General features: G+C 32.7%; 1 protein-coding gene across 1 annotated transcript in view; it reads right to left on the bottom strand.

Annotated features, from left to right (window-relative positions):
• Positions 1–504: 504 nt before the first annotated feature.
• LOC115878029 overlaps positions 505–12,099 on the bottom strand; it is a 42,335-nt gene continuing 30,740 nt past the window's right edge. The window contains exons 2-4 of the mRNA XM_030894385.1: positions 2,038–2,969; positions 1,461–1,875; positions 505–1,307 (exon numbers count right to left, since the gene is read on the bottom strand). Coding sequence (XP_030750245.1) covers positions 505–1,307; positions 1,461–1,875; positions 2,038–2,969 — 2,150 coding nt within the window. The remainder of the gene's footprint in view (positions 1,308–1,460; positions 1,876–2,037; positions 2,970–12,099) is intronic.

Genomic DNA, 12,099 nt, shown 5'->3' with positions numbered 1-12,099 from the left:
AGCCGGTTTTCAGAGGTTAGTTCTCCATCTCCGATATCAATCGTACTAAATGTTAAGGCATCAATGGTTGTCGCTTCGTCGTATTTAGTTGAGGTGTTCTGGTTATTTTCCATTTTCCACATAGAACCTGCATTGGCCTTTGTTCCTTAGCTCCAATCTACTGAGGTATTCATTGAGGAGACAGTGTCCTGTTAAGAACCCCATGACAATCCGAAGATTGTTCTTACTTCGAGTGTTATAGACTGTTGAAGATTGAACTTTTTCTTTGTTGATAGTATTACTCAGAGGTATTACTATTGCAATTAAAAACTTGTATTAAAACAGCGGACGTATTACTGACAACTTTATTGTTCCGCCATCTTCTTTCGTCTTTTTTGACAGACAGACTCTTAAGGTCGTCCCACACGTACAATAACTAAAGGCAACTTTACACATAAAAATAGGAAAACAGAAAACAACAAAAACACTGAATGACTATTAAACATGCCCCCGGCCTTGAAAGAGTCAGCTTTCAACCTCAATCGGCAATACACAAAACTTGGCAAAACTCCGTTTCACAGTTCCACTTGATGTCTTGATAGTAGCTACTCGAGCGATGCCGTCTGATCCTGGATGAAGTAAGACGATTCTACCGAGTTTCCATTGAAGTGGATGAGAGTGGTCATCTTTGAGAACAATAAGAGATCCAACTTGAAGTGCTGCTTGCTGAGTTTTCCATTTGGTGCGTAACTGAAGCTCGCTAAGAAACTCACGAGTCCAGCGGGACCAAAAGTGTTGTTGGCACTGCTGCATCAGCTGGTATCTTGAAAGGCGTGACGTTGAAATGTCTCTAAGGTCTGGATCGGGAAGTGATGTTGCCTGTTGTCCGATAAGGAAATGAGAAGGGGTTAAAGCGGATAGGTCATTGGGGTCTGAGGACATGGGAGTGATTGGACGAGAGTTTAGGATTGCTTCAACCTCTGCCAATATAGTGCAATACTCTTCAAAAGTAAGTTTTACGCTACCGATTATTCGAGTCAAGTGTCTTTTAGCCCACTTAACACCGGCTTCCCAAATTCCTCCGAAGTGAGGTGAGAGTGCGGGTACGAAGTGCCAATTTACTCCAATATTAGATATACTATCTTGTAAAGAATGTTCTTGCGATTTTAAAAATTGAGATAATTCTCGTAACTCTGAATTGGCTCCTACACAATTTGTTCTGTTGTCGGAATAAACATTACTTGGCTTACCACGGCGTGCTACAAACCTCCGGAAGGCAGCAATGAAGGCGTCCTTTGATAAGTCACTCACCAATTCTAAATGAGTGGCTTTGGTCACAAAGCACACAAATAGCGCAATATACGCTTTAGAAACCTAGGCTCCTCTTCCCTTTTTTGAACTCAAATATACTGGACCTGGGTAGTCTATGCCAGTATTATAAAAGGGTGGAGCAGGAGTAACACGCGCTTTTGGAAGATTACCCATGATTGGAGAAGGTTGCAGTGGTTTGCAGCGGTAGCATTTTATGCAGGAATGAACAGTTTGTTTAGCTAAATTGCGACCAGCCAGTGGCCAATAACGTTGACGAATTGAATAAAGCAGTTGTTGTTGTCCAGCATGGAATAATCTTAGATGCTCGTGTCTAAAAAGCAATTTTGTAAGATGGTGCTTGGATGAAAGAAGGATTGGATGTTTGACATCAAAACTAAAATTTGATTGACTAAGACGTCCACCAACACGTAAAATACCCTCATCGTCTAGAAAAGGATTTAGAGAAAGAAGCTTAGAATGCCTTGGCAACGCATGACTCCTTTCTAACGTTTGAATTTCTTTTGCAAAATCATCCTTTTGAGAAATCGTAATAAGGTATCTAGGAGTATCAGATAAATCCTTTGCCTTAAAAGGTTTAAATTGCTTGTCAGTGGGATTTCGACAATTGTATATGAATCTAAGACAATAAGCGACCACCCGTTGAAGTTTCATTAAGTTTGAAAATTTATTAATATTAATCCAATTTGAAGTTTGAAAAGCTGCGAGAATTATTTTTTGTTTCTTAACTTCTGGGAGTTCTCCTTCAAAAGTAGCTGCAGAATAGGGCCATTGATCTTTAGGTTGGCTAAGCCATTGTGGGCCATTCCACCACACAGTACAATCCAAAAGAGCCCTAGGCAAAATACCTCGGGAAAGAAAGTCTGCAGGATTGTCGGCGGTTCGAACATGATGCCATTGGTTAAGTTGTGTTAACCTTTGTATTTGAGCGACTCTGTTTTGAACAAAAACTTGCAAAGTACTTGGAGAAGCACGAATCCAGGCAAGAGAGACAGTGGAATCGCACCAAAGAAATATAGCATCAAAAGTAAAAGTCATTGAATTTTTCACTCGATCAACTAGCTGAGCTAACAAGAGAGCACCGCACAGTTCTAATCTTGGAATTGTTAACGATTTTAGAGGACTAACCCTGCTTTTAGCTGTCAAAAGCCTTACCTGAATCTCTCCGCTGGAAGATAGACTACGAATGTATGGACATGCGCCATATGCTTGTAAAGAGGCATCGGCAAATCCGTGTAACTCCAACTTAACGATTGACGTATTTGAAACAAATCTGGGTATTTTTAAAATGTTAAGTACTGGTAGCTCTTGCCGTAATTGCCGCCATTGATTGTCTATTGTAGCTGGAAGAGATTCATCCCAGTCAAGCTTTAAGGACCAAAGTGATTGAAGAAGAATTTTTCCTAAAATGATACATGGGCCCAAGAGTCCCAAGGGGTCAAAAATCTGAGCTATATCAGACATTATAGTACGCTTGGTAAACTTATTTAAACTGATAAAATCAGCAATAGTGTACATTAGCTGATCGTCTTCATAAGACCAATACAAACCTAGAATCTTGGTTCGTTGATCCTTGCCAATTTTAAGAATAGTAGAAGGATTTTGAATGTGCTGAAGAATTTTGGTACTATTAGTTGCCCATTTTTGAAGTTGAAAACAGCCTGAAGAATAGGTTTCGAAAATGTTTTCTATTTATCAGGGCCGTATCTACCTACGGGCTGTTTGGGCTGCAGCCCAGGGCCCCGCGAAAAACAATAGACCCATAGGTGGGAACTGTTGAATCGTGAAATAAAATTAAAATTCAGGTTAAAAGTTTAAGCCAGACAACCATGCCACTATGATGCTGTCAAAGCCTTAAAAAATAATTATGATGACATTATAAAAATGTTCAAAAGTTTCAGCGAAAAAGAGGATGAGAAAGTTGATTTCCGGAAAGAGGCACGAAATTTATTCAATAAAATGGCGAAACTCGAGACTGCAATTTTGATTATCTTTTGGGAAGAAGTTTTGGAGAGATTTCATTTAGTTAATAAAAAAATACAGAGCCCTGGTTTAGATTGTGAAGGCAACAAGTTAATTGTTTCTTTAAAAGACTTTGTGAACAACATACGACATCAATCAGATCAAATGTTACAGGAATACGACGAAAAAGCTAAAAAATTAAGTACTAGTATAATAATAGACTACAATTACATAAACAAGAGACGCATTATCCCAAAATTTTCAGATAAGTCTACAGGTGAATTCTCAGTATACGGCGCAGAAAGATTTAAAGAGACACGTTAAAAGTTGCGTTGGATAAGCTGATTATGGATTTAAATAAAAGGAGACAAGTCTATGAGACATATAGCAAAAAATTCAAATTTTTAATGGATTTGCAAGACAAAAATATCGAAAACATAGATTTGGAAATTGCACTTCATATTATTGATTACCATCCCGATGACGTAAACGAGCATTTAGTGAATGAGTGCATTCAATTAAAATCGTACTTACTCCAATCTATGTCTGAGTCTTACACCTCTTGCAGTGACATTTTTATGCTCATGTATGAAAATAAACTTATTAACGTGTTCCCTAACTGCTATACCATTTTAAAGATTTTTTTAACATTGCCAATCACTAGCTGTGAAGCAGAACGCTCCTTCTCCAAGATTCCTATGTAGAAAATAAATATAGGACAACAATGTCGAACCATCGACTAAATAATTTATCACTTCTTTCCATAAATTGTGATCTAACAAAAGACTTGGAATTTGATGACCAAATAACTGTCAATTTCTGTGACTACAACCTATCAATTTATTTTAGTAATTCATAATAAGTAAATAAATAAAATTGTTTTATTGTTTTTTTATATTCTTATAAAATATCACTATTTCGGTTTCTCTCTCACCCAAAGTTTACCTGGAAGAGATTGCTACCACAGCAATAAGGTCGCCTTTTGTACAACTAATACTTGCGTAGATTTATAAGTAACATAAACGTTACTTAAATCCACATATCACAAATACCGAAGTCTACAGCAGAATAGGCAGAGAAAGAGAATTGCTCAATATAATAAAAATAAGAAAAACATCATACTCAGAGCATATATTGAGAAATGAAAAATACCACGTCTTACAATTGATAGTTAAGGGTAAGATTGAAGGAAAGGGAGGTCTCGGCAGGAAGAAACTATCTTGGTTGAGAAACATCAGAAACTGGACTTACCTAACTTTTGAAGAACTTATAAGGAAAGCCGAGAATCGTGAAGATTTTGCCAATGTGATCGCCAACCTCCACGAAAGAGACTCCGTAAAGAAGAAGAATAATAATATATCATTATAGAAACAGTTTTTTGATATGGCTATTAGTTGAGTACTTATGTAGGCCCCTAAGTAGTTTCAGCCCAGGGTCCCACAAATTCACGATCCGCCCCTGCTATTTATGGTGTATCGTTTCCATTTTGTGTCAAAAAAAACAGACACAATTATTTAAAATGAACAAACGAAACATTACTAAAATGTGTCCAAAGATGCTACTTGGGATACAGGAGGACCATTTTTGTAGGTCATTACCTAAGCTTTATTTTTTATTCCAAGAAAAATTTTGTAAATTGCACTTTTCGTAGATACTTGTTAAAAACTGATTTTTCAGCCATTTGGGGCCATTATTTCAACCAAAGCTGACCGAGCACGGCGTTACAATATTTTCTCGTAAAACTAGTACACAATTAAGCCGTGGTTCATTTATGGACTATATATATTATTACACACTTTAAAATGAAAATGACTCAAAATCGCGGTCTGATACATCTATATTATAATTATGTGACCCGTGCTTCAGTCATACGAGCATCATCAGATGAAAATAATATTAAAACCCCAGCACACACACGTTCACATTTTATATAAATTATTTTTTGATCTTTTTATTTCTTTGTCTGATGATGCTAGTTTGAATGGAAATCGTGTCACATAGTTTTAATAAATGAGAGATTTTGAGTCTTTTTAGTTTATAAATCGGGTCTCTTTGAGAAAAATGGACGCCTCTTTAAATTAAACTTAATTTTTTTATGAAAGGGTAAAATTATGTGTTTTGTTATAATCTTTATTTGCACACTTTCAACGCGCAGTCTAAAACCTTACACTTTATTTACAAAGAATGTTTTTTTTGCAAACGCTATTTTCTCCCTTTTTAGAGGAAACAAAACTTTTTCTCCTTGAACTCGGTTTACAACCAACAATTTGAGACAAAGTCCGACTGAGCGTCTTCAGAGTGCCAGTTAATCTCCTTCTAGAGCCTTTGGACTTGTATTATTTCCTTTTCTTATTTTCACCCTCTTGTATTAGTACGTTTTTTATTTTACATTTTATGACAGTTGGCAACTTTGAAAAAGAGTAAATTAAAAATTATTTAAGATACGAGAATATTATTTTATTCTTCTAGGTAAAAAGTAGTTGGATTAAATATTTTGTTAATGTATAGGGTGGTCGAAATTGATCTGTTTTAACAGAGAAAACCTATTTCCTGACTAGATAGAGCAAAATCGACATAGATGTCGATTTCTGAGACTTCGGTTCGATTTCTGAGACACGTTTAATGGCGTAAACGGCCTGTCGATATTTTAACTGCCAACTGAAATACGGGGCCTTTTTGAATTGTTTACCATTTGGAAATATTCTCATAACTTTTGTATTTCGCGGAATAATACAATTCTGTAGAAACGTTTTTAAGGCACTTTTTTAAGCACAATCTAGTGGCATAGTCAGTTTTTTTCTATACTTGCTCTTTTTGTCAGAAATAATAAAAATTATAATTTTTTAAATGGAAATCATAGTAGTTGGCTATGAACTTAAAAAAATGCTAGCGTTTAACCCTTTCCAACGATATAAAGTTATGTGTATTTAGTTCTAAAAATGAGAGAAATATTACGTTTTCTATCTTTGTATCGAAGCGGGTCTTGATTTTGTGTTGACCTAGTTACCTAATTATTTTTTATCACAATTTAATAATAGGTTTTTTTCTATATTATTATTTATATATCTGCATAATTAAAGACGCCCAGGGTTACAACTGAACTATTTTCGGAGAATTTAGAGAGAATTGGAAATTAAAAGACCTTATATATAAGAAAAGAACCACTGGGACGAGAGAAGAATTGCAGAAGGCTACTAGGTAAGCTTTTGGACTTATTACACCAGTTCGCCTAATAAATCGTTGTAACTCACTCAACTTGGTGATTTTTTTTAGAAAACTATATTCGTCACTAAAAAATACGTTATTTTTAGTTTTGGTCTTTGTTTATTGTATAGATTTCAATTGTAATTACTAATACTAATATAGAATGTTGATAAAAAATTATTAAGTAAATAGGTCAACAAAAAAGCAAGGCCCGCTTCGATATAAAGATAAAAAATCTAATATTTTTCTCATTCTTAGAAATATATACCCATAAGTTTATATCATTGGAAAGGGTTAAATGCCAGCATTTTTTTAAGCTCATAGTCACCTATGATTTCCATTTAAAATATTATATTTTATATTATTTCCGACAAAAAGAGCAAGCATATAAATGGTAAAAAATTCAAAAAGACCCCGTATCTCAGTTGGCAGTGAAAATATCAGCAGGCAGTTTGAGCTATTAAACGTGTCTCAGAAATCGAACCTATGAGATCTATGTCGGTTTTGCTCTATCTAGTCAGTAAATAGGTTTTCCCTGTTAAAACAGACCAATTTCGACCACCCTGTACAAATCATATATTTGTTTTTACCCAACATATACAAGCAATATGTAGACAAACTGTTTGATGATTTACAGATTTATTTGACAAAAGACTTAATATTATCTTTTTTTCAATATTTGACAGCGGTATGGCCTAGTTTAAGGTCCCTATTAAAAATTGTATAAAAGTATTAAATAAATGTCTCTATTTGCGCCAAATGTATTTATAAATTACATAAATAGAAGTTAAAGACTAACAATACAGTCCTGGCTTTAATAAACATTCATAACGATAACAAAACTAACGATATTAAAGAAAACATCTGTAATATTCAAGTATAAAAACAGAAGAAAAAAATTGTAAAAAATATGCCCTAATACTTTGTATTGCCCCCCTTGATTACTACAACTGCCTGTATACGTCCGTTCACACTGTCATTGAGGCTGCATATATCTTATTGTACTATGCTTTCCCATTCTTCTTTAACTTCTACTTACTACCAAGCGAAGTTCATTTAATGAAGCTGGTACCGCTTCGCGAATTCTAAACCTCCTGCCAAGCATACCCCAAACGTCGAACATGATGTGCAGTTCGTAGTAGTATAGCGTTTATAATAATCACCAAAGCCGTCTTATCATATTGAAAATTAACTTCAAAAAGAAATGATTGAAAAAATTGCAACTTGTTGGTAGCAAGTTCATTTCGCTCTTAAAAATTAACCAAGGCATATATTGACATGATCCAAAAAACAAAATGCTCAGGAGACATGGTTCTCACCCTAAAATTATATTTTAGAAAAATTTACACACGAAATTATTGCACAGGGTGTTTTAAAGTTAGGGTAAAAAACAACCTCTCGTTTAACTCTGTATAATATGCCAAGTACTAAAGTGTATCAGAAACTGAGTTTACGAATAATTGATATAATTATATACAGCTTGCTAAAAAATCATGAAAATAGAGCTAAAAATTACAAAAATATAGCACTTTATATTTGACCAAAAATTTCTCCGTTGCGTTTTTGTGCATCTGAGTTCCAGACAGAGATCCAGACATGAAACCTGGACACTTAAAACCGACATTATAAAGAAACTGCAGGCCACACAACGTTCGACGGAAATGATAAAAACCGTAAAAAATAGAGTTGATACGACAAAAAATCGAGGTAAACAATGTCATTCACAGAATTGAATATCTAAAGTGGTAGTGGGCAGGACATCTGGCAAGAAAGACAAGAATATGGAACAGAAAAATTACTACATTTATGTTACTAGAGAATCCACAAGGAATTAAGAAACCTCGAAGAAGACTAAACCAAAGATGGAACCAGGATATTATTAAATTAGCAGGGATAACTTGGACCCGCATAGCCAACAATAGACAACAATGGGCTCAATTACAAAGACATTATCTAAATATGTGAGGGAGGCTACACAAAATGATGATGATATTCCAAACAACCATAGTAGAAGATAACTTCTTGTGAGAACTTATTGTGAATATTTAATTTTAGAGGATTGCATTTTTATGCAGTATTATACGTTTTAAATTTATTTCAAAAACGCTTCTTCAATTTCTCGTAGTTAAATATTTGCTATAAAGCAGTAGAAAAATGTATAATTATAAAGTTTTACGGCAAACAAGAAAGGAAGATCTGACGAAGAGAAAAAGTAAATAATTTGTTAAATACATAATACTTATACAACATAGAGTATCTTAGATCTTTCCTTATAGCAGACATTTTTAAATATTGACATTGTACGGAACAGTTGTCGCTCCTTTTGTCTCCTTAACAAGGTTCTTCCAAATTAACGTTTAAAAAAGATATTTTTTCTATTTAAAAGAAGACATTATTATATAAGTATAATTTACTCAATACTACAGCTTTCTGAGTTTCAATTAAAATATGGTATAAGATTGTTTTTCTTGTCAGAACATCTGTTCCACTACTATATCTGTGTGCCTCTCAAAAGTGGTTCACCCCCTATAACTTTTTTATTTTTTCAGAAAAAAAACGAGATTTAGTATATTTATAACATAAATTAGGATTGATTGACGCATTCAAATGTTTTTGGTCACTCCCTGTTTCACCGGACTACAACTTTTGATTTTTAAATCTTTTGATATTCACTAAGTATATATGAATCTAAAACAGAATTTATAAGTTTTATGAAATAATAATAAGTTTTAAGAAAGCAAACAAAAGACTTAACTATAAACGAGCAAAAAATAAAAGAAATATCTGAAGGCAATTACCTCGGCATTAAAATTCATAACAATTTAAAATGGGACACGGATTTAAAAAAAGAAAACGCCATAACAACTGCCACACTCCAAAAACTTAAAAACATAATACCACCAAATATAAAGAAACCAATATATCATACATTATTGTCGTCAAGGAATATATATTTAATGAATACGTGGAGTAATACAACACACAGAAAAAAAACTTAAACATGCTACAAAGACAACAAAATAAAATACTAAAAATAATATTTAACCTAGATAAACTAACACCAACAGAAGAAGTATACCAAAATACAAAAGAACTAAACAGAAGACAACTATGAAAATATCATAATATATTACTTCTACACAAAATCAAAAATAAATTAATAAAAACAAATATTTCTTTAAAAACTAACAAACAAATACACACACGAAACTAGGAGAAAATCAGACATAAGAACTGAAAAAAAACTTTCACAAAAACTAACAACAGAAACTACCACAATATATAATATGTTACGAAAAGAATTAACACAACTAAATTATAAAAATTTCAAGAAAAAAATAAAAACATGATATTTGAGAGGAGCGTATAAACGTAGACGACATAGACCAATTTATAAAAAAAAGAACAATGCCTTCGATACCCCCTGCCCAGAGAGAGTCTTAAAAATCTTCAAACTATTGCAGATGAAGATGGACGCACCCAACAACTGTCATGAAGATAAAGCTTAATACTGTTGAATTGTATATTTTTAAACAGTTGTATATATTCTAGTTAATAAATATTATATATGTATATTTGAAAAAAAATGGCACCCTCGCTATATTTCTACTTTATTCTTTATAGAATAAATAATAGAAAATGATAATCTAAATAGAATGACATATCATATGTCAGCTGTTGACATTTTCGCTTAAAAATAAATTGTATTTTAAATTTCAATCTAGAGTGTTGTGGTTGTGTTAAAAACACTAATTTTTAATCAAGGAGACTTGGAAAAATATTTTTAATCGTCTAATGTTGTTCGTGTTTTGAGGCCGGTTAAAAGATGTCCAAATCGTATTTTTAATCAGATCTCAATATTTTCAAATGGAACAAGAGTGGATCATTATATTTATAAAAAGCATTTTTTTACGAATAATTTCATATCACACACTTGGTATTTCGAGTTAAATTGTCATTATGAACCAGTTGTAGTAATTTCCGGCGAAACAGGAAGTGACCAAAAACAATTGAATATGTCAATCAATCCTAATTTATGTCATATACTAACATACCAAATCTCGTTTTTTTATCTGAAAAAAAAAAATAAAAAAAAAGGTGAGCCGCTTTTGAGACGCACCCGGTAGAGTCATTATAGTATGTCCAAAAACCAAGAAAGGCTACAACAGACGACATCAAAAAAAAGTGACAGAAAATAAATATGCCCATTAAATAAAATGACAGACACAAGTGCCACTGTCCTGAATCCTGTCACTGGACAGGCTATATATCAAAAGCACATAATTTATCTAATATCTCTTCTGAGCTTCTGATTTAAAAGCTTTTTGTTTACTAAAATCCCAAAATCGTATATTAAAGAGTGCATATTTTTGTAACTTTATTTGTAAAATATATTTATATTATGTGTGCAAATTATTTGGACACAAATGGGAAAAATGTATGTTTCATCTTATGTCACCTAAAGTTTCCTGTAATTTTATTTTTATCTAGTTAATTTTTTTTCTGTTTTTCTTTCTGTGGATTACTTCCAAAAAAATTCATCCTTGGTAGAGATTCCAAATTCTTGTAAAGCTAAAGATATTTAAGGTGCAACGGGAGGGTTATGTTACTCGTCCCATAAAATATGTTGGTAAAGTTTAATCCATGCAATTTGTCACGTTCAGCTTCGCTTTTTAAGAGCTAAAGCAGGTGCTAAAGTAAGTGATTTTGTATTAAAGAGTTTAGAAGTAATCACAAGAAGAGCTTCGGCTTGGACGTACAAGATGTTATATAATATATTTCTCGTTTAACTTCAACTTTAGTTTTAAAGCTAACAACTTCTAATGGGTGATTTTAGACTAAAGTGTTCATAACTGACAATAATCTATTGATGAACTTCGATTTGGACATACAAGACATTAAATGTCCTTTTCATTAAACAGTAAATTTATCTGTAAAGATTTCAAAAAAATATATTAAGATTTTGATAACAAATTTAAAATACTTAACGATTAAAGGCAAATTAAAAATAGGCAATAATAAATAGAGGAAAAGTCAATCACTAAGCTGTAAATATGTAAAGAATAGACATAATTTAAATTTAAATAAATAACAACTTAAAGTTTCAGATGACTCGCCTATTTAAAAATAAACATATTTCTCTAAATTCAGTAAAACAAATAAAACATTCAGTTTTAAGACACTCTGTATACATAAATCATTATTGATTTTTAAAATATCTATATGCAAAGTAGATAGAGAAAAATCAGACAAAAAACAGAGATGATAGGTGTTAGGTAATAGCTTTGAGACTACCGTTCGAGACGCATTGATGTTATTTTGTTTAAGTTTTGGTTATAGTGACAAATAATGATATTAAAGGTAAAGTAAATAATGTTTCCTCATTATTTAACTACTGTTAACTAAAACATATATTTTATTATTTATTTCATCTGAGAATTATACCGGGTGCGTCTCAAAAGTGGCTCGCCCCTATAACTTTTTTATCTTTTCAGATAAAAAAACGAGATTTGGTATGTTAGTATATGACATAAATTAGGATTGATTGACGCATTCAATTGTTTTTGGTCACGTCCTGTTTCACCGGAAATGACTACAACTTTTGATTTGTAAATGGCACTCCCG

Source organism: Sitophilus oryzae, unplaced genomic scaffold, assembly GCF_002938485.1.
Source record: "Sitophilus oryzae breed Bouriz unplaced genomic scaffold, Soryzae_2.0 scaffold_149_pilon_pilon, whole genome shotgun sequence".
In the NCBI taxonomy this organism is placed as follows: Eukaryota; Metazoa; Arthropoda; class Insecta; order Coleoptera; family Curculionidae; genus Sitophilus; species Sitophilus oryzae.
Note: the sequence above shows the minus strand (reverse complement) of the source record. Positions and strands in the feature narration are given on the sequence as shown.